Genomic DNA, 24,750 nt, shown 5'->3' with positions numbered 1-24,750 from the left:
TTTTCCAAATACTGCTCCACGGGTATGAACTTGTCAACCTTTTTTTAAAATCAAATTTACAAAATAATAATCTCTGAAATAGTAGAACATACCGTACATCAACAAAACAAACAATCAACCAAAAAAAAACAGAAAACCAATGCATCCTGTCTCACTCGATACGATTCTCACCAACACATTCTATGATTCTATCACCATTTCTAATGCATAACTATGGTTTATAAAGGAGGTTCTAGATACGCTGAATTCGGCAAAAAACAATTCTAATCTTTTTATCCAGTGACACCCTGGAATTGCACTAACTGTTCAATTCTCACAACGTAAGAAAAAAGTACTTTCAGAATCTCAGAAAATGAGATGTCTACAAAACTCAGGCATGTAAAGCAAAGGATCTAGCCGTGGATTAAACATCTAAATGCCAACTAATAGCAAGAACAAGTTGTAAAATTAAGGAAAAATTTTAAAGAACGTCGAGTTTTCATCACGGTCAATAAATGGTTTCAGAGGGAGAAAAAGGAGAAAATCTTTTTCTTTTCTCTTTAAGGTAAACATATCAATATTTTAAAAAGACTATCAAAAAACTTGTTAAAAAGACTCAAAAAAGTCTTTCAAAATAGGACCAAAATCTTTTTACATCTGTATCCTACACACACGCGCACACAAACACGCACAAATTCACATACACACAAACGCACACACACACACACACACACACACACACACACAGAGACGCACACGCACACGCACACCAACACACACAAACACACACATACACACACACACACACGCACACGCACACTCACAAACACACAGACACAATCACATACATACACGCACACACACACATACGCACACATGCACACACACGCACACACACGCACACACACACTCACACACTTAAGCGCAGACGCACATGCACACACACACAATCACACGCACACTCACAGACACGCGCACACGCACACACACACATACACACACGCACACACACATACAGACAAGCACACACGCACACACACACACACGCACAGGACACGCACATGCGCACACACACACGCACACGCACACTCACATACACACACACGCACACCCACACACACATACACGCAAACCCACACGCACATGCACAATTCCACGCACACACACACCCGCAAAAACACACACACACTCACACACCAACACAACACACATACACACATATATACACACATAATCACACACACACTCTCTCTCTCACTCACACACACACACACGCACACACACACACACGCACACACACACACACACACACACATATATATATATATATATATATATATATATATATATATATATATATATATATATATATAAAAAGCTTCTGCTTGCCAAATATACCATCAGACTTTCATCCAAAAGCAGTCGAATCAAACCTCCTGCACCCAACCTCCTGCATCCTGTCTCACTCGATACGGTTCTCACCAATACATTCTATGATTCTATCACCATTTCTATTGCATAACTATGGTTTATAAAGGAGGTTTAGATACGCTGAATTCGGCAAAAAAACAATTCTAATCTCTTTATCCAGTGACACCCTGGAATTGCACCAACTGTTCAATTCCCACAACGTAAGAAAAAAGTACTTTCAAAATCTCAGAAAATGAGATGTCTACAAAACTCAGGGATGCAAAGCAAAGGATCAAGCCGTGGATTGAACATCTAAAAGCCAACTAATAGCAAGAGCAAGTTGTAAAATTAAGGAAGAATTTTAAAGAACGTCGAGTTTTCGTCGCGGTCAATAATTGGTTTCAGAGGGTTGCAAATATCCTAAATACGTGACCCACAAAATTGGTCTGTTTTTGCGTCGATTCGCAGGTGTATAGATCGAAATTATTTTTTTCATGACTGGTTTAATATTTTCATGCAATTGTGACTGGGAACAGTTTCTGCAAAAACTGAATAGAGCTGATTATATAATAACTAAGTTCTTCCGAACAACAATGCCGAATTTTTGAGCGCCACTCGCAAACGTTCAGTTTTCTTGAAGGAAGCTTCTAATTGTACTTTTGTGTCACAAACAGCCCAGTAGCAGCTAGATCTTCTTATGAAGGAGCAGACATTTTACACCAGAAATACAAAACGGTGTTAAGAGCAAAACGACTGCCTAAGAACAGAGTAGTACTCAGCCATCATCTTCCTAATGGCCTTTTGCTAGTAGGTGGACAATGAGATGAAATGCTTTTTAAAGGGCCCTCCAGATAACTTTGTTCGATTTTTGTGCACCAATGAGATGTCAAAATCCTATTGCAAAATTACACCAACCCTCAATCCTCCTCAACTGCCCCCTCTATTTTTGTTGCCGACACGTGTTGACTGCAATTTTAATTTTTTAAAGAAAAGAGGAACACCCACGTCGAGGTGTCCCAAGTCGACTACACCTTTGATCAGACAATGTCTTTAATCAGACAAAGATCATCTTCAGGCGCACACATGCGCATGGTGCGCTCGAATTATGTGGTCCGGTAAAAACTTTGAGCGAAATTTGGTCTGGACAAGGCACTCGAACTTGTCTGGCGAGAGGTCATTTCGGTCTGAGACGGTCCGATCGGAGGTGGATTCAACTGAACACTATTCTGATTAGAAAAGATTTTGCACGCATTTGGTTCAGATCAGAAACATTTTCGAGTGCATCTTTAAAATTTTATATAACTCTCTTTTCTAAGGGACGTTGGTTCTGCGAGAAACCCACAATAAAGCAGAGGTCTGATAAAACGCTCGTCTGAAGTCTGATGGCGCGGATCAAAACCAAAGGAACTAGCTGACAGAATTTGCCAGTCCCCTATAGAAGTAATTTTTAATAACTGTAAATCAAAACAATTTGAGGAAAGGTGTCTAAGTTCAGCTTTTCAATCAGAAACATTCACCGATACAAAGTAATTTTCTCAGCACATGGAATTCTTTCCTTAGCAAAGCTCTTAGTTGGTTTTTGCGAAGTTTAATATATTACTGAAAACATAAATTGCTATGAAATAATTATATCATGGCGACTTAAAAAGATTTGCTCATGTTTGAAACCCTTCTCTGACCCGTTTGTCTGTGCACACTTTAGTCCGAAAAGAGACTATTTTTAGCGCTCTTAATTAAGATCAGAGACTATTTCGAGCGTTTTTGAGTCTCGTCAGAGGCGGATTAGAGTGCACTTGACTCTGATCAGGGGGTGATTTCGAGCTCATCTTAGCCTGCTAGGGGCCCAGCATATGACCGAACGCTAGTATAAAGAAAGTAGGCGTCCAAGCGATATTTGAGTGCACACGTAGATTGGAATGCACGATAGTCTAATCAGTGATTACTTGGGTCTGGAATGGTCTAATAAGAGATGAATTTGGTCTGAATATCAACCTGGGTGTTTTTTGGTTTTTTTATCCACCTATTTTTTGTTTTGAGGTTTTTGTTTTGATGATCGTCAGCCCAAAATTGTCCAGGATTTTGATTGAGACAAAAAACTATTCAAAAAATCAAAATCAAAATGTTAAAAAAGTTCCACTTCCAACAAATTAATTATATCTGCAGAAAAGCAAACCACTGGAAAGCGAGCAAACTTCCTTAGCTCTTTCGATTTTTCAAGATAGTCATGATATTTTGCTAGTAGGTAGACAATGGAAGGAATTCTTTTTCAAAGGCCCTCCAGATAACCTTGTTTGATTTTTGTGCACCAATGAGATGTCGATTTCCCAGTGCAAAATAACACCAAACCTCAATCCCCCTCACCTGTCCTCTCTATTATGGTTGCCGACACGTGTTGACTACAATCTGGCGAGAGGTCTTTTCGGTCTGGGACGGTCTGATCAGAGGCGGATTCAACTGAACACTATTCTTCAGGAAAGATTTTGCGCGCAATTAGGTCTGATCAGATTTAATTTTGGGAGCTTTTGTAATTTTTTGTAACTCTTTTTGTTGTGAGATGTTGGTTCTGCCAAGAGACTACAATACAGACAAGTTTTGATCAGGGGCTCATAAGGAGTCTGATGACACTGATCAAAACCAAAGGGCCCTGCCCTTAGTTGGATTATGCACAGTTGAATATATTACTGAAAAGATAATTTGCTTTGAGTTAATTATATCATTGCGAGTTTATTAGATTTGTTCATGTTTGAAGACTTTCTCTGATCAGTCTATTTTGTTCTACCTTTAGTCTGAACAGAGACTATTTTGGGTTCTAATCAGGGGGGTGGGGTTATTTCGAGGTCATGTCAGCCTGCCGAGTGGCTCAGTATATTAGCTCACACTAGTTTGAACAGAGGAGGCGTTCGAGCGAACTCTGAGCGCACAGGAATTTCGAGGGCACGATAGTCTGATCAGTGATCACTTGGGTCTGGAATGGTCTGATCAGCAATGAATTTGGTCTGGACTTCAACCTGGGTATTTTTTGGTTTTAATTACCCATTTATTTTGTATTTTGACTTTGTTGTTTTGGTGATTGTTGAGCCCCAAATTCGCAAGAAACATACAAAAACGCAAGTTAAAATTAGCAGTAACTAGTGAGATATGAAAAATTTGTTATATGAGAAGTCAAAAACTTTTTCAGCGAAGTGTTGTTAACTTCTGCAAGTAACTCTATTTATTTTAGTTTTCTCATAATAAAAAAAAATCATAAATTTTTGAGCATTTAACTTGTTTGTAAATTTCTCAGTTAATTAGACTCAGTACTTATGAAGATTCAGTACTTATTGAAAAGTTGAAGAGTAGTTTCCAGACAGGAAGCGTAAGATAAAAATTCTTTGTTCATCTTGGGGTAATCAAGAATGAATCTAGTAATAAATAGAATGTAATACTGAATAGAAGGAACGTACTGATTAATGAAAAACAATTGATGCATTTTGTGAAAAAGGAAAAACAAAATGTGAAACAATGAATATGGATTTTTGAAACAAATGCGCTGACAAGAGGTGAAATAATTTTCTCGGTCAGCACATTCAGCACATTTGTACAAAATTGCCCGCTTATATCTGCGGATACAACTCAACCCGGGTTCGTTTGATCACAGAACTGAACGGCTACTACTACGGAGCAGACAACTCCGCACTCAGAGATCAGAACTTGACAGCAGCTGCCATGTTGATACTGGGAACAGTGTCTGCGTGTGGAACCATTGTCACCATTGGAGTCAGTCATATGCGCTTGAACTCTTACCGTTCAAGAGCCAGCTACATTGCTCTATCTAGCCTCTCAGGTGATTGCATCAACAATACTTTTTATCCTTGATTTTTGAAGCAGTCCGCCTCTCATCGATCCATTACCCCCAACCGTACATCGACCAACCCAGACCGGGGGGGGGGGTTCTCTGTTCTCTGCGTCGCAAACAGAACACAATTCAATTACAATTAGAATCATTATTTTGCCAGTCTCTATCGCCGAAAATTTGCTTTTGCAATTTTCTAAATTAATTACTCGAGATGTATTTCAGATACTAAACCTCCTTAACAGCTCAGAATACAAACGGACGAGAATAAATATTCAACACAAAACTGTTCTAGTGTAAAATGTTTCCAATTACCTGCCAACTGACCCACCACCAAAATGCGCAAAACACCCAATAATCAATGCCATGATACTCATTTAGTCTTCTTGGATCATTGGTTCGATAATCCGATTGTGAATTAGCATCTGATATTACAACTAAGTTTTTTCACACTATTGATGATAATTTGATCTCACATTTGATTGTGATAGAATTATATCAAGTCTCACGGTCCACTGATGTGTAGCCATGACCCAAGAGGCATGACCAAATGAACTGTTTTTAAATACAAAAATTTGTAAATATACTTTTCTACTTTATAAGCTAGCTCACTCAGGCATTGTTATACTAAAGGCTTCTGACGATTCCAACTCAAAAGCAAATATATTGTTTTTTGGGTTTTTGTATTATTTTGTTTTTTTTCCTGAATACACATATTATAATCAATATTTGTTCCGATGCACTTTAGTGGGTGAAGAATTATATGCCCATCAAAAGGTTTTTTCAGTCAATTTTTGTTGATCCATATATTCATCGTACAGAGTAGTGAGTGTATCTTTAGAAAGCTTGTTCAGCATAAAATATGAAATTATTATTTCTTATTTCGTATTTTCGGGGAGTTACGTAGGTTTATCAATATTATTTTGTGATCGTTTTGTGAAAGGCTCACCACCGTTGTTTTGTTCACAATTTTAGTAATTTATGCTTAAATTTTGATCAAAATTGCTAAAAATATGACTGAAGTAAAAAGTAATAGGGTAACGATAGTCTTATTGGTTTGCGTAAAAAAAATAAAAGAGTTGCGGAACTGTTTGAAACTACGCTCAGCTTTAAAAATATTTTGGTCAAATTGTGGAGCATCGCAATTATTCGGAATGTAAGGGGGCGCTGTCGTTTTTTTTAAAGTATGTATTTTTCTTTCTTTTTCATGTTAATTGCAGACGAGAACGATTTCAAATCAAAGGGCAGGTAATGAAAGATCAAGTTTACTTGCAAATGAAGGCCATGAAGGCCAATGAAACTACCTTATAATGCCAGCAAAAATTTATTGCTTTTTTCTTAAACACTGTGTTTGAACACTCGCTGTCACTTTTGACTTAATCTCGGCCGCAACAGGTCAAACTGGCTCCTAAGCAGTTGCCAAATAGTCCTTTTCGTTTTTTTAGTTGAAAAGTTAAGGTTGCTATGTTTTTTTTAATTTATTTTGCACAATCTATTCCTCATTTGGTAGACAATGAAGTCGAAAAAGTGGTTTAGCGGGGCCGCAAAATTAAGTGCGAACTTACATAACCGAGCCTCCCTTTTACCCTATTGTTAAAATTCTTAGAACTTTTTTTAGCATAGTATTGCTTCCAATAGATCTTAATAACTATAATTAAATAAAATGTATTCACTAACTGAAATTCCTGGGGGATTTGATATCATACTATCAAAAATAAAGTTGGGATCCATTATCCACTCTGATTAAATTAAAGTATTCTCCTAATATCGACTGCTAATTTATAGTAAGATTTTTCAACGAAATGATCTTAGGGAATAGACTGGGCAATTTGGCACTGTGTTTTGGCATTGGGTAAACTGCCATGTAACCAGCTTTGGGTATTTGGTACCGATGCCTCCTTTTTCAAAATTGCATAAGGTTGCTTTGAATATTAAAGTGTTTAAAAAATCTGCGCCACCGGTCAAATGCAAAAATGCTATTTTGCTTACTTCTATTGTTTTGTTTTTCAGCTTGGTTAAAGCCATGAAGAGATCGAATGGATCTCATTCTTGACTTGGCATATAGAACCCTAGGCATATAGAGCCCTAGTGAACCCTAGGCAAATTCCGACCGCTATCTTGTGAGATCTTGCAAGATTATTGCTAAGGGTTGCTTACTTGCAAGAGTATTGGGGAAAAAACAGATGTGTTGCAATATAGTGATGGACGAAACTGGTTATATAACAAGATCCTGCAAGAAGGGACGATTGTCTTAAAAGATTTTGTAAGCTCTTGTAAGATTCTCGCGAGATAACCGTCGGTATAATAGACAAACTTAAGTTTTAGCCCAATAAAAATTTTCAATTAAACTCCAGTTTTTTTCAGCTACATGTGTCTTCTTAGCAGCTATAATCATCAGCATCTGCTACTCACCAACATTCCACAGTATCAAGAACCACGAATACGACCCGTCTTTTTCTCCAAATCTGGACCGCTTCATTTATGGAATAGCCAACAGTTCTATCGAGTATAACCAAGCAGATCCATCCCTTTTCCTGACTCTGACATGCTACATTTTTTATATTCAGTTACTAAGTGCCAGAATCCCGCTTTGGAATTGGATGAGTTTTTTAAAAGATTTTTGGTTTTTAAATTTTGGAATTGGGAAAGCTTTTTAAAAGATTTTTTGGTTTTTAACTTATAATTCAAAATTATGATGCTTAACAACAACACGAACAAGCAATGCTTAGAACTTTTGCAAATGTCAATCGGATTTTATATCGATTGAGCTGAAAACATCCAACAAAACATATTGCAAAGGATTGTCGAGAAAAAATTTAGCCTCATGAAAATAACATTGTAACTGGCCAACATTCGTATAACCAATCAATGAAGGGTAGTTCAGCGTGCCTTTTCGTTAAAGAAAAAGGGCGGGTCTCAAAACACTGTGAATAAGTCAAATGTATAGACTAACATATACAGTACCAAAAATTAATAAGTTTTTAATATCTGTAAAAGTCTCTCCAAAAAAAACTAATTGTTCCGACCCCTCTTGAGGGGGGGGGGAACTATATACTCAAATGGTTTTTTTTTGTTCAGTCAATATTGGCCGATCGATATATTCATCGTAGAGAGTTGAGACTGGTATCATTAGAAAGCTTGTCCAGCGTAGAATATGGAATTTGAAAGATTTTTTTGATTTTCGTTTTCGACAGTGAGATATCGAGGTTTAAACTTTCGAGAAAATAGAGTGAATTCCGTTAATTTCATTCACTTTTTTTCGGAATTTTTGACTGAAATTTACCTTATTTTTTCGATGAAATTCAATAGAATTTTTTAAGAAAATGTTGTTGATTTTACGTTTAAAGACAAAATGTAATGTCGGCTACTTTCAGAGATTTTTTTGTCACAAACTCCGGCTAAATATTGCACAAAGTTCAGACTTTTTAATCAAAAACAGCACGAAATAAGATTCTTGAGTCCACTCTGATTAAATTTGCATGAACTGCACACCCAAACACCACTAACACAATCTTTGTAGACTGAAAAGGGGGCTAATTCTACTTCAACTTCCGTTGAGAGTGCTCGTTAAATAAAACTTTACTGTTTTTTGCAAACTTTATTCGTTGATTATCAAAAACGTAGCATTTATTTTTGATTTTTTAACTAACAAAATATCTACATCAATGACATTCCAAAAATTAAACATTCCTAAAGGACAATCATTTTTAGCAGGATTAGTTCTGTTCCAATCTTGAAACGTTACAATCAATGAATAATTCGAATTGTCGTCAGTCAGTTTTTTATTTAAAAAATTCGATCTTTTTTATGTTAATTAAATAACAGAACATTTCAAATCAAAGCTCACTAGTGATAGGTCCTATTGGCTTCCTATTTAACTCGAAATTAATTTATATAATTGATTGCTTAAAAGCTTGTGGTCGTTTTGACTTTTAAAGTATTTGATTTTTAAATAAAAAATGGCTTATTGAACTTCGCCTCCATTTTTCTCTTAATTTGGTCAACTTTTAGCTGGGTGTCAGCATTCAATTGTGTTTCATTAACGTTTCGACAGTACTTTCTTGAAGAACTTAATTGAAATTTTAATTTTATTTTTAACTGTAGTTTTTACTTTGTCTTTTTAGTCGCATTTAATTTCCTCTACAATGTTCCGGTTTGATTGGCTTTTCCCGGAAGAGTAGATGAGCCGATATTCTGATATTAGAAGATAGATAATGGCTTTCATAACTTTGAAAACAATTGTTTTTTCAAAATGAAAAAAATACATTTCAACTTCGCAATTTCGTTCATTTTATTGTCTGTTCGTTACCTGGTCTCAATAATTAAAGGTTAAAGATGACATTATTTTTGTCAAAATCTAATGTTTCTTAAGAATTCGTTAGGACTTTACTGGCTTCGACACGTGTTTTTCACAAAAAAACAAATGAATTTTTTGGTTTTTGTCATATTTGGCGTTCTTTTTGTAGACGTAAGACATATTCTGGATAATTGCAGGTCTCAAAGGCTTCCTTTGGAAGGATGGATGAACCTATTTAAATTTTTATTTTTGTAATTAATGGCTTTTATGTCTTTGGAAAGAATTTTTTCTTTTGAAAAAAGAACAAGTTTTATATAATTTTACATCTTTTTCTTTGTTTTTGTCTAATTGTTGCTTATTTAAAGAGCAGCCACATAATACATTATCCATGATCGGCGAAGGTGCAATTGAACATATTTTGGGGGCCAAAGTATGGCTTTACGGCTTCCAAAGCATTTTCTGGCAGGTTTTAATTGACTTTTAGTTTGTTGTCTGTTGTTGTTTTTGTAACTGCAAAAAAAATTGAATATCAAGAGTTCTTAATTCCCTTCTCTAGAAGCATTGGTAATAGTAAACTTATGGGATATTTTAGTTGATTCCTAATGGTTTTCATTACTTTGAAATTAATTGTTTTTTTTAAATAAATTCAGCAAATTTTCTAACTTTAAAATTTCTGTTCTTTTTTGTCTATTCGTTACCAAGCTTTATTAAGAACTGGTGAATAACCATTTTTTTCTGGTGAATTAAAAGTTCTTTTGTTTATTTTCTGTTTTTTTGACGCTATTTTGACTTTGTTATTAAGTTTTGTTTTTTAAAACGGACATAAATTTTTTGATGTAATTAATGTTTGCTGTTGTTGTTTGATTTTGCCGTTCGTCTTCGCTCGCTTTCTTGATATCGGCATATCTCATCAATCTAATGCATCATTTTTTACTCCACTGAGTTATTTGCTTTGAACGCTATCTTTTCCTTCATACACCAGTTTTTTTTTGAAAAATACTTGAATTTTTTGTGTTTTTCCATCTGTTCCTCATTATGCCAAAATTGTCGATGAGCGGGGTCGGAACCTTATGTGCGATCGCACATTACCGAGCCGCCTTGTTACCACCTACTCTTAAATAATTTCTTAACCAGGGGAGATAATTGAAGTGTTCAGCAGAAATTGCCCTGCAGTGCAATACTATGGCCGAGGAGCATTAACATTTCTGGTGCTTTCTATGTCAAAAAGAACCATAAATTTCAGTCGACTCGCGAATTTTCCAAGATGGGTGGATTTAAATTATTAACACATCGCATCACAAACCCCTCAACACCTGAACTTTTTCCTATACAAGGGTAACTGCAAATCTTTCCTAGGGGTGAGGCCTATCAGAGTTCAATTGAGAAAAACGTCTTGCATTGAGACGTGGCCACGACTGATTGGCTGGCTCCTCTCACAGAAATGGGGAACTCACTTTGAGCTGATGGATTTTTAGCGGGATTTAACGCCGTTTGATCATTTCATTTACATTCAAGGAGCATTGCGGCATAGGAAGGATTTCAAAAGCACCACTTTGAAACTTAGGAATAACACAAGGTCTGATATATCCTTGCTATTATGGGTTGTAGAAAATGAAACTTAAGAAGTACAGAAAAATGAAAGTTAAAAAAATTTGAACTAACCTTTAAATTTTCTCGATGAATCGTATAAACAGAAACTGAAATTAGACCAAAGACAAATATAGCTATTTGTACAGATAAAATTAAAGATATAATTTGATTTTCTCAAACTAAGTTGGTACAAAATTTTAAATAAAGTTATTATTCGGACCTGATAATCTTAGTAAACGAAACACCTTGAAAATATACTAAAAATATTATTTGAAGAATTAAGCATGAACAAATGACCTGGTACGCATTTTTCGGACCCTATATAATACGTACGAATATACAAAAACCCCTAGAAACCAGGCCACATTAAGGGCCCTTAAAATGTGTTTTCTAAAATGATAAGGCTAAATTAAGCCCGCAGGACTCAATTATCTCAAGATATGAAAAAGATAAGCCAGTATAAATACGGCTTTTTTATCCTTTTTGTTAACCCAATTTCCTGATTCTAAATTCACTTGCTTGCTATACAACCTTTGTTTTTCTCAGCGGTAATAGTCTTTTTTTTTACTTAGTTCATTTTGTCTAACTTCTTAGGATTATTCGATAGAATCGGTGTAGACTCAGAGATCGAATAGAGAAATAGAAAATAGTTAGGAGACTTTTTGTACAGCACATTTAGTTTGATTCTAGCTTTGATTAGGTTAAGTTAAGATCTCCGGGGGCTTGGACATCAAGAGTGACTGCAGACACCTTCAAGACGAGAGTTTCTAAGAGTATCAATCGCCAAGCTCCCTTGGAGATTGAATAAATGAAGCCACCCTGAGGAGGCGAGTAAGACTAACTCATGTAGTACGGAGGGGGGAACGAAGTAGACATTTAACACGGTCTGCAGTAACCCTGAAGTACCTGGTGGGCAATAGATCTTGCGTTTTTTTAAAGTAGTTTATACTCTTCTGTTTGGGTTGTGGAGTGGTTTACGACGAATTTCGCTTTATCTGCAATTTTAGTAGTCGGTAGGGTCACAGATTGATCTCTTAGTATAATTTAATTGCAATGAGAACTTGGTATATTCCTCAATCACAGTACCACCTATTTTATAATTGTTTTACATTTTCCATACAATTAGCTCATAGTTTTGGCTACAAAACTCTGAATCCAACATTATCATTACTCTTTTAAACATACTGCTGCCTCCTATCTGAATCTTAAGAGTAATAGAAGGGCCTGGTATAACCCTCTCCTTTATTTAGGATAATGGGCTTGCGAAGTTACCACTACTTTAGTTCTCTATTTTCTTAAAATTTAAATATTTACAATTTGTTGGGATTCGATTAGGGAATCTCCCCAACCCAGTTTTTCAAATTCTACATTGGCAACCACAGAGGGATATTTTATTAGAAAAAATTCACAAGCATTATTCTAAAAGCTAGCAAAACGCATAATACTTAGATATAAAACAAAGAACGCGAGCAGGGCTCACGTACCGTCAGTGAAACTTCCAGAAAATCTTTGAGCAAAAACAATATAGAATGCTTAAGAAACAATAGAGAAGAACGACCGATCATAATCAAAATAGCTCACATCAGGCCCGTCTAAATGACTGCTAATTGGAACACAATTATTCTGAGATTCAAAGAAGTTTTAACGTTTGAATTACTGAGAATAAAAATTGTCAATTCATAGTTTCTAGCTTCTTTTTTTGTCTTTTTTTGTAAAAAAAAATCACTGACAGGGGGTTCTTAAAAGGAACGAAGTCATTAAAGTAAATTCATTTTTGAGAAAGAAGTCAACTAATGTTACCAGAGTGAACACAATACAACTGGCAAACGCAAACAACAACAGAACCCAGCAGCGAATCGTAGTGGCTGCTCCACCTCTAACTCCCTTATGTTATCCGAGCAAAAACTTCGACTGCTTCGAGCGATGGATACGCCATTTCGAAGCAATGTCTCAGGCAAACAATTAGGATGACGCCAGGCAGCGAGCAGTCCTGCTCACTTGCTCGAGCAACTACGCACTTGACGAGTACAACCACCTCCCGGATCAATACTTCAATCAAGTACAAGGACAACCAGCACCAAGGATCAGGATCGAGCTTGTGCTCAATGCCCTCAAAGGCTGAGTCGGAGACTTTCCAAATGCTAGGAGTGCCAGAACCGAGTTCAAGAACTTCCAGCAAAATGAAAGGGAAAGAATATAAGAGTTCACACAAACAGTCCGAAAACTGGGCGAAGCAGCAAACGCCCATTTTCAGGCAGCCGGAAGGCAAGAAGCAAATAAGGACGCGTTTATTGATCGATTGTTGGACAGTGAGATACGATATACCCTCCTCAAAGAAGATCAAGACACTTTCAATGCAAACGCCCAAAGAACCATAGCCCTCTAAGCAATTGCAAAAGTTGAGAACGCCCGATACCGACCAAGACAGACAGGACACGTACGTTGGACGCAAGGGGACGACAAAAAAAATAAGAGAAAAGCTGTAATCCGATATCTATCAACGAATGTGGGTGTGTGCATAGGACTCAGTGACTTGATGGAAAATCAGATCAGGAGTTTCAACAAATTGTTGGAACTGCAACAACGTCACACGCAAATCATGGATAGAAATATTCTAAATACACTGAGCCAGTTTTCAACAGAACTAGCACCAGCCCTTAGAGCGTCACGGAGCCCTGCCAGAGTTGATTGGAACAGCAACGTACAATGCTTTCATTTTCAGGACTGGGGGCACTTTGCAAATCGATGCCCGAAACGAAGCACTACCCCGAGACGTCGAAACACAGCCAATTAATAAGACGATCTTGAAGAGGGCAAAACGACATGAAACCCTTAACAGTGCAAATATCGAGAATGATAGTGGCATTTTTGGACCTACTGTTTATATTGACCCAAAACTGAACAAAAAATGCACAGGGCACTGCTCGACACAGGCCGTAATCTGAATTTTATATTTGAACAAACACACGAACTTTATTCACCACAAATGTCTGACCTCTACGATACAGTCTTATCTGTAACAAATGATCCGTTCCCTATTCTAGGAAAGTTGGCCGGAATTCTTGCATTCGGTCCGGGTATGGTCGTTCAGACGGAATTCCTTGCCACCCCGGACACAGATGTACCGTTGATCTTAGGGACACCTGTATTGAAGGAATATTAAATGTCGATAAACTTTCAGTCAAGGGAACCAATGATGGGCACAGAAAGCAGCACAGTCAATTTGACATTTCTCTGTAAAACAGAAAAACCCGGAGAAGTCAAGGTCTGCGGCGCGGAGAGCAAGTTTAAATCCTACGAACCTGGAGAAACAGAAACAAACAAATGCCCCAAGCCAGCATCAGAGGACGAGGCGGAACAATTTGGCAACCTGGTGAAATTGGACTCGACAGTCCACGAAACTGGATTCAAGATAATGAGAACAGTTGCCATTTTTTGCTCTAAACGATGCAGAGTTGGGTCAGACACATTTCGTATAGCACGAGATTGATACTGGAAACGCTGGCCTAATAAAAGTTGCTCCCTATCGGTTAGCACCGGGGAAGATGGCAGTTGTGAAACAAGAAGTAGACAATACGCTCTCCAGGAATATCACCCGGCCATCTAAAAGCCCCTACAGTGCGCCAATTGTAGTGTAGGGGCTTTTAGATACGGCAGGAACAAAAAATACGGCAGCAACAGAATGTGTGTAGACTTTAGAAACCTCAACCAGGTAACTAGAAGAGATGCTTTCCCATTACCCAGAAAAGTTTTCACACTACGTGTTCCTGCGACTACCATTTAGACTGTGCAATGCCCCAGGACCATTTCAACGTTTGATGACAGCAATCTTCAACGAGTACCTCTTCAGTTTTGTTCTCATATTTCTGGATAATATTCTAGTCTTCAGCAAGTCAGAGGAAGAACACTAAGAGCATCTCCGAATTGTTTCGAAGCCCTACAGAAAGCAAACTTGAAAATTAAACCAAAGAAGTGCAAAACATACCAAAACTCAGTTACGTACTTGGGGTACAAACTCAGTGCCGAAGAAATTTCAAACGATGACGGAAAAATCAGAGCCCTGAAAGATTGGAAATTGGAAAAGACCGGAAAATTTTACAGAAGTGAGATCATTCATGGGATTCTGCAGTTATTATCGTCGATTCGTAATGAACTTTGTCGGGATAGCAAAAACACTACATAAGATCACGAAGAAGAACTGGAGATTCAACTGGACACCGGACTGTCAAGCTGCTTTTGAGAACTTTAAAACAGCAATGACCGAGAGCACGGTTTTGTCGCATCCAGACTACAGATCACCATTCGCGCTAAATACAGACGAGTGACAACAGTTGGGGTGCAGTACTCTCAAATGTCATAGATGGTTGTGAGTATCCGGTGGCGTTTTCAAGCAGAGTGCTATCATCTGCCGAATGTAAATATTCAACAACAAAGCGGGAGGCACTAGCTGTAATCCAGGCGATTAAGTGGTACAAACCAAACCTATAGGGGACAAAGTTTGTGTTGAAAACAGACCAGGCTTCACTTCAATGGCTGTTCAGGCAAAATAACGATGGAATGATATTTCGAATGTTACAAAAACTTCAAGAGTTTGACTTCCAGGTGGTTCATCGTCCTGGCGAGAAACATGGAAACGCAGATGGACTTTCACGACAGTGTAGTCAGACACCCGAAATGACTGAAGAGGAGAAGAATGAGATGTTCAGCGACTGGCCCCAGCTGAAAGTTTGAGCGACGCACTCGGCCATATCCAATTGGTGACTTCACGGGAACCCCACCCGACAGATATAAAACCAACCCACGCAGGGAACACAAAAATTCAAATGGCAAAAACTCTAACGTTCACCAGGCATGAGTTTGAAGATGAGACTAAATAATGGATTGAAACGGATACGGATTCAGATTTCGGACCTCAAAACACATAGTGGGACTCCGAATTACTCCATCAAAATAATATTCAACAGCAGGACAGCGAAAATGACGACGAATATGAAATTCCTTACAGTATGAGCTTCCGGAAGCTCTATGATGCTGTGATGAAAGAACGGCCATCCAGAGGAAAATTTGGAATCGACTGGTCGACCGACGAGGAGAGTGGAGTAATCACTCTCCTCGTAGGTCGACCAGTCGATTCCAAACCGAGTTTTGATGGGACCCAGATGAGCACAGAAACTGGCGATTTCAAGAAACCCGAGTTAAAAATTCCTGAAACTGACAATAAAAGAAACTATTGCAGCCACAACAATTTTTGAAGGGTTCAAACGACCACAAATTTGGCCAAATCCAGCAAACATGAAATAAAAATAAACCTTCCCAACACCGACGAGACAGCAATCGAAAATTTTCTAGTGGAGGGCAGAGAAGCGGCAAGAGAACATCAGACGAAAGACCCTGCAATTAAACTCGTTTTCCAATAGGCCAATGCAATGAGAAACGGCACGCACGTGACCCTTGGCAAACTTAACGTGAAGAAAACAACAGCTATTGCAATCGTAGAGGATGCGCTGGCACTCTGGTGTGTGTGGGAACAACTAGAAATGGCACAGGGAGTTCTCTACTGGAAATGGCTTTTTGAGGGAACAAAAGCTAATGACAGACAGTCAGTGGTGCCCACAAGTCTACGGGAAATAGTGCTAGAACAACTACACGACTCCAGGACACTTCTCTTTTCAGAAGACACTCGACAGTGCTAGGCAATGTTTCTGGTGGTCAAATATGAGAAAAAGCATCGAGAGGAAATGTGAAAACTGTTTGACGTGTCAGTCACGATCTACAGCTGGGAAGAAACGGAAAGTACCATTGCACACAATCAACGGAGGAATCCGTTTCAACAAAATTGCTGCATACATCCTGGGGCCAGTGACCAATACAAAAATAGGAAGTTACAAATATATTCTCGTACTTCAACAAATTTGTAGTCAGCAAACCATTGCAAAACACAACTGCGGAGGCCGTGGCATGAGCAATCGGGGAAGAGTTGATTCTTCTGTTTGGGGCACCAGATTCATTTCACTCTGATCAGGGCTCAAACTTTGGCAGTGAACTTATCATGGAACTCTGCAAGCTGTTCGGATTGGAAAAAATGGTTGAGCAACACAAAGGGGTCTTTGTTGATGTAATTTTGAAATACTGTGCGGGAAATCTGAACACTTGGGACGAGATGCTCCCATATCTGAGCTTCGTCTAGAAGACAACAGTGCACAGAACAACAGGGCATACCCACTTCTCTTTAGTTTACGGACAAGAGTGCAAATACCCAATCGATATACTCCTACCTAAGTCACCAGGTCACAAAATTCTAATTGTGAATTCACTCGATGGCTGGAGGAACAACTTCTTGAAGCACACATGAACGTCAGAGAAACCTTGGGATGCAATCAAGAGAGGCAAAAGGACCGCTACTACAAAAAAGTCTTTGGAGAAAGCTACGGCAATAGTGATTGAGTTTGGCTGTTCGCTCCCCACAAAGCCAAATTGAAGAAGCTCTTCTTGCCACGGGATGGCCCGTATGTTGTGTTAGAGAAAACTTATGATATACATAAAAAATTATCTAAAAAGGGCAGTTCTAACAAATGGAAGATTGTACACTACAATAGACTGAAACCCATGAAAGAGGAGACAGATCAACGCAGGATCTTCACTCAAACGTCAACAGGAAGACGACAACCAACTGGAGAAGCAGTAGAGGACTTGGAAGAAACAGCAAATCATGTACTCTTTTCGGAAAACTCTACACGAAGAATTTTTCGTCGAAACACAGAAAATCCTCGAAATACCTCAAGATACAGACGGATGGAGGAAGAAGATGAATTCTTCCGAAATCTGTTTGAGGAACAGGAGAAAACTTCTGCGATCAGACAAGAAGCAAACCACGAGAGGCGAGAGAGGAAGTACAGGCAACTGAGATGACGGGACTTGATGAGAGAGAGAGAGAGAGCACGACAGAAGCCAACCTGGAACCCTCTCCCCCCATGCGCCACGCAATCGGACCCACCAGAGACAACGGATTAGGAAGGCACTATTCCGGATAAGACTTTCAATACAGAGTTCAAGAACATCCATAGACCTCATAAAGCGAAAGCTTTGAAACGGACACCAATGACACCCAACTTCGAAACACCGAGCCCAAGCCTACTCTGTAACACGGAAGGACGCCCCAAGCGGGCAAAGCAATTCCCCAAAACATACGGAATTGATGACGAAAGAAATCATTAATCATAGCGCATATGTCGAAACTACTAACAAACTCGACTCAAAACTTATAAACGTTACCAAATTATTTTTCTTATAAATGTACTGTGAACACTTTGATAGAGAGAATTACTGGGGACTAATGAAACTTTCTTCTTCCACGGCCACTCGCTAAACACAAAAAAGCAATCAAAATTTAGAAAAGTTTTGATTAAGACTTCAAATAGCACTTAAGCATAGCAACACTCGTCGAAACAGAACCCAGACTATATACGATAATCACTTGATTGTTTCTTAGTTGGATTAAGGTGTTCAGACCATTAAAAATGAAATTTAGAGCAAAGCAAAGGAGGCATGCACAAAAAACATAAAGTTTTGGGCATTAGAACCAATTCGAATACAAAACCTAGTTTCAAATAATAATTGCACAGGATTTTTTAAAAAAACTGAAACCTCAGTTTACTCTAACTTTGGCAATATTTAGATGAAGTGGTAATATCTCTTTCTTCTTTTTCGATTGTTTCTAGCAGAAGAAGTAACAAGTCGAGCAAACATTGCGTTCGTCCCACAGACTCCGATCGTTCTAGCTGATTCAATTGAACTGATAGAAATTGCAGTGCCGTTTCCTAAACCCTTGGACATTGACTGGGGCGCATTCAAACAATTTTCTAAATTCTTCAAAAAGATGGAAATTTGCGTGTGGAGAATAACGCAGTGGGGATACTGCAGAAAACAGAAACTAAACGGCATCCTGGAAAACAGTCAGAATACCTTGATCGCATCGCTACGAAAAGACATTTCCGAATTCGAAGAAAAAAAGGACTCAGCTGAGTCAAGATGTGAAGATTTTTGCAAACTCTACCGAGTCTTGAACAGGAACAGAAGGTCAATAACGTTGCTGGCAGCGGGAGCTGCTGCTGAACTTGATTTGGAGCCCATAATAGAAAAAACAGCTTGCAAAATGCTCTCCATCTTTCATCTTTGTCAGGACTCAGAAGAGAAGGTGCGCCGAATTGCAAGTCACCTGGACCATCTGGACTACGAGCTACACCATATACCGAGCCGCACAGATGACACAATACCCATCCTGGACAACGAAAGTTTAAAACAGCAGGAACAAATGAAAACTACCTTGAACTATACAGCTGGGAACTCCGGAACCGTAGAGAAAGCCATTAGCAACCTTGAACATGATACAGAACAAGTACAGCAGGCCCAAGTCTGCAACCACAAGAGGAACGACGTGTTCACTTTTTTTCTCAAAACGCAAAGCGTGATCAATAACGTTTCTTTCGCGTTAGTATCTCTTCATTCGGAATTGCAATCCCTTAAGTATGAACTCAAGCAATTCAAAAACAAAGGTCGGGATGCTTTCCAGGAGATGTCGACTGGAATAATACTATCAGGACTTGTCGAACCCGACAAACTGCAACGAATCCTACATCCTGTTTGTTTCCATCACAAAACGATGTCAACACCACTCCAGCTTGATAGTCTCTACTATGTACTTGAGCTACTTCGTAATGTTTTTATTGGAGACAATGGGCTCCTCTTAAAAATCGAAATCCCGATGTCAAGTCAAAGTCCCATCCACAAAGTCTTTAAAGCAGTGCCCCTTACACAACCTATTGCAAATTCAGCTACAACGTCAGTACCTATACCCGATCGTGAACTCCGTGTCGTCTCGCAAGCTACGACTAACTTTGCTGAAGTTGATGAAGCACAGATTCTCTTCCCTGTGAACAACCGTTCTCAATGACTAAAAATCAACAAGCCGGTTGTCTGGTCAGTCTATTTTTTGGTCACGAAGCAGCTGTCTTACAGACCTGTAAATTTGATATCATCCACTTTCAAATAATGCCTACTGCAACCTATTTAGCGCATTCAAAATTTCTTATTTCGTCAGCAACCACAAAATACTGGATAAGTGAAATCACAGATAACACCCTAAAGGGCAGTAGATTGAGCGGATGTCAAAGTTGCATCAAACAACCTCCTTGTAACGGGAGAACTGAATTATTTAATGGAGGCTTGATTCTCGGCCCCTCAACAGACAACTGTCAGAACGAAACTGGGCTGGTTAGGACGGTTGCGCTCAACCCTCTTCTTGAGGAAGCGTTCACTTTGCCAATACCAGAAAAACACGAGCTGAGTTCCCTAAGTTCCACCATGGATTACCAAAGAAAATAAATGGAACATGTCAAAGTTGAACTACAAACAAAACCACCACTTGAAAGAGACACCACAACAATCAGAAATTTGGTACAAAATTTTCATCGGAGCAATCAAGATTGACCAAGACAAAACACAGCCGACGAAACTGCCAATAGTGTGGTAGGCGTCTTAGGTCTGTTTTTATGGGTTATCACTCTTTTCACAATCCCAACACTTTTACTCTGGAAATCAAAAAAAATATGCTTCAAACGGAGGACACGACCTCACATGTGTGAAATCTATGAACAAGCAGAGGACGACAACCACCCAACACAGCACACAAAATTACTTTGTAGAGTCAGAGAGCAGAACAAACTAGAGTCGTCCGCGTTTTAATGAGAGTTGTATATTCCTTGTAATCTCTTATACCCTTGTAACCTTGTATTCCTCAATTAATCCATTTTCATAACTGGCGCTAAAGACGTGTGATGAATTATAACTATTCAGGAGAATAGTTGAGTCCGAGTGGGAGTCTTAGAAAATGAAATTTAAGAATTACAGAAAAACAAAAGTTAAAGAAATTTGAAGTAACATTTAAATTTTCTCGATAAACCGTAAAAACCAAAACCGAAATTAGACAAAAGAAAAATATAACTTTTTTACAGATAATGTTAGAGATATGATTAGATTTTCTCAAACTAAGTTGGTAACAAATTTTAAATAAATTTATTATTCGGACCTGATAATCTCAGTAAACGAAAAACCTTGAAAGTATACTAAAATTATTTTATGAAGATTTAGGCATGAACAAATGACCTGGAACGCATTTTTTGGACCCTATATGATACGTACGAATATACAAAAACCACTAGAAGCCAGGCCACATTTAGGGCCCTTAAAAGGCATTTTCTAAAATGATAAGGCTAAATTAAGCCCGCAGGACTCAATTATCCCAAATCTTCTTTTATATGAAAAAGATAAACCAGTATAAATACGTCTATTTTTTAGGCTTTTTCATAACCCCATTTCTGGATTCCAATTTCGCTTGCTTGTTATGGAACCCTCGTTATTCTCAGCGGTAATAATCTTTTTTTTTACTTAGTTCATTTTGTCTAACTTCTTAGGATTATTCGATAGAATCGGTGTAGACTCAGAGATCGAATAGAGAAATAGAAAATAGTTAGGAGACTTTTTGTACAGCACATTTAGTTTCATTCTAGCTTTGATTAGGTTAAGTTAAGATCTCCGGGGGCTTGGACATCAAGAGTGACTGCTGACACCTTCAAGACGAGAGTTTCTAAGAGTATCAATCGCCAAGCTCCCTTGGAGACTGAATAAGTGAAGCCACCCTGAGGAGGCGAGTAAGATTAACTCATGTAGTAGGGATGGGGGAACGAAGTAGACATTTAACACGGTCTGCAGTAACCCTGAAGTACCTGGTCGGCAATAGATCTTGCGTTTTTTTTAAAAGTAGTTTATACTAGTCTGGTTGGGTTGTGGAGTGAACTACGACGAACTTCGCTTCATCTGCAATTTTAATAGTTTTTAGAGCCACAGATTGATGTCTTAGTATAACTAAATTGCATTGAGAACTTGGTATACTTCTCAATCACAGTACCACCTATTTTATAATTGTTTTCCTTTTTCCATACACTTAGCTCATAGTTGAGGCTACAGAATTCCGAATCCAACTTTATCATTACTATTTTAAACATACTGCTGCCTCTAATCTGAATCTTGGGAGTAATAGAAGGGCCTGGTATAACCCTCTCTTTTATATAAGATAATAGGCTTGCGAAGTTACCACTACTCTAGTTCTCTATTTTTTTTTGAGTATTTAAGTATAGACAAATTGTTGGAATTTGATTAGGGAATCTCCCCACCCGAGTTTTTCAAATTCTGCATGGGTTCAATAGGAACGTGATTCTGTTTTTCCCTACTGACGTGTCTGCACACAGTTTTAAACTTTGAAATTTAACTTTCACAGGGCAGTGTTTCTGTAAAGGCGTGTGACCCAGAACAAAATCTCCGCCTTCTTCACAATGATTAGTGAAGACATCTCCTCGCCTGCAAACATTGACTTATTAGAGAAAGCATTAGAGACATAACTAACATCGATATAGATTATAGGAGAAGCAAAGAAATAGAGCCTGATTCGTTTTCTGAGATCAAATTAAAAGTAGAGAACAAAAACAAATAGGCTGCAACAATGAACATAGTTCATTAGCAGTGCAGTAAACAAAATTTTAAAAAGTGAAGACTACTACTCGAACCACCGGATGCCACACAAAACAAAACCTATATCAGAAGACAAGAACGCCCTCAGCGGTCATCTTCAACTACAGACAATAAAGTAGAACGCCAAAAAAATTTCATGGAGCAATAAAAGTGTCGAGGACCGAAATCTACTAAAAGTAAATTCGAGACCTCTAAGTTCACTGAAAGAAAATGCCGACAAAATTAGCTTTGAACTGCAGCTAGCAACAGATGATGTGAGAACGCTAGTTGCAGAGCCTGCAATGCGGAATTTTGCTATGCTACCCTGAAACCAAAGCACAAAATTGTTGAGAACAGATGCTAGTGATAGTGAATTGGCTGGAACACTTCTCCAGCTTCAACACCCAGTCCTATGAGTAGGAATAATTGTGGAATCAAACTGTTAATCCGTAAGCCATTGCTTAAAAAGATATCAAGTGAATCACCCGGAAGCTTATTTGGACATTGATATTATCGGTGATTCCTCAAGCTGAAGCAGCAATAAAACAAGAAGATTTAATGAGGAACGATGTAGAATAAAGCATTTCTGACAGTTCTTTCATACTCAATTGCAGGATGTTGTCCAGAATAAAGTTGTTTTTACGTCTTACAAATCTTTGGCAAAAGGAATTTCAACATCTTAGAGGCAGTAACAGTTTCCGCGTTCAGGATAAAGGAATCAGACAACCAGTTCAAAAGCCTTTGTTTGCCAATGACGCAGCATCAGCCTGTGAAAGCATTCAGAACAAACAAACAAAAACGAAAAAACGAACAATGGAAATTCAGACTCCGACCTCGATAAAGGACAAGACAGTTCGTAAGAAAAATTGGTGAAGTGCAGCACAATTATGTTCACGCAATGCAACACCCAAAGCCTTTAAAACTACAATTTTATGAAATGTCTGCACCACCTCGATGGGTAATTCAGTCGATGATGTATCAGATTTCAACAAATCTGCCGAATATCTTGGTTTTTGCAAACAATCACTTCAAGTGGTAGCAAGGAGTCAGCTTCGCTCTGGCAACATTACTGGAAAACAGTGAGATCTCAGACGCACGATTACGCATGGCTCTCCACAGACCTGTTTGCAAAATACTACGACGCATTAACCAAAGGACTTCATCAGTGACTACTCCTACAGTGGCGACTACTAACATGAGTAAACAGATTAACTGAGAAGTGGGTTTTAAAAACCTCCACACAGTTTTAAGTATTAGCGTATTTTAAGTATTAGCGTTTTAAGTTTTAGCGTATTTTAAGCAACTATAGAGATGGCCTAGACCTCGAAGTGATTAATCATCGACCTTTGTCAGATTTGCTTTTTTCTTCTGGGGACAAGTTAAAACTTTAATCTCTAAGGTTTTGAAGCAGATTTGAAGCGGATCATCTATGAACTCAAGGACGCAAACGTTTCACCTCTACAAATTCCAACAACCTAGAGATCGATTCTCTCAAAAACAACAAAAAACAGACTGCCAACTGTACTGTTAGAACCAGTTGTCCCACTGCATGGACAAAGCTGTTGCTGACAGTCATGAGTGTGTAAGACTACTCAAACTTTGCCCTATCTGCTTGCAATATCATAAAAATGGCCTTGTATTTCAAAGTCGAGATGACCTGTCACTTAATGCAGCGTTGTTCATCCAATGACCGCAGTGCAGGGCTCAAGAATCACAGATAAAAGCTCTCTGAGGAAAACTGAGGAACCAAAACAAAAGACAGCAGAACACATTCTAAAACAAAAACTCTGGAAAACAAAATTATTAAGAAAACAACAAAGTTTCAAACACAAGAAACTGGACTCAGGAGGGTTTTGCGGAATCCACTTCGTCAACATACGATTAACAGCAAAAGTCAACAATCAGGCTGTCAGTAGAGTGTAAATTCTGAACACATGATCAACCTTCAATAAAACTACACTTGCAATAACCAACAAAAGTCTTCATGGAGTAGTCCAAAAATAATTGCCGGCCGTATCAGTAACATTCTAAAACTGGGATGTTAGCATCAAAAATTACGCTCTGTTGATTGTTGGAAGTG

General features: G+C 38.3%; 2 protein-coding genes across 5 annotated transcripts in view; one reads left to right on the top strand and one right to left on the bottom strand.

Moving 5' to 3' along the window:
- The window catches only part of LOC142339478 (uncharacterized), a 604,341-nt gene that overhangs the window by 451,864 nt on the left and 127,727 nt on the right, over window positions 1–24,750 (bottom strand). The window lies entirely within an intron of this gene.
- The window catches only part of LOC142340098 (uncharacterized), a 43,718-nt gene that overhangs the window by 14,268 nt on the left and 4,700 nt on the right, over window positions 1–24,750 (top strand). For 3 of the 4 annotated variants that reach the window (XM_075390517.1, XM_075390520.1, XM_075390519.1), the window contains exons 3-4: window positions 5,027–5,212; window positions 7,586–7,727. In XM_075390517.1, coding sequence (XP_075246632.1) covers window positions 5,027–5,212; window positions 7,586–7,727 — 328 coding nt within the window. Of the gene's footprint in view, window positions 1–5,026; window positions 5,213–5,446; window positions 5,604–7,585; window positions 7,728–24,750 lie in introns of those variants that run through there. The other variant, XM_075390521.1, reaches the window with a different exon arrangement.

Source organism: Convolutriloba macropyga, chromosome 5 (genome assembly GCF_964194025.1).
Source record: "Convolutriloba macropyga chromosome 5, txConMacr16.3, whole genome shotgun sequence".
NCBI classification, from domain to species: domain Eukaryota; kingdom Metazoa; phylum Xenacoelomorpha; order Acoela; family Convolutidae; genus Convolutriloba; species Convolutriloba macropyga.
This window is presented reverse-complemented; position numbering and strand designations above follow the sequence as displayed.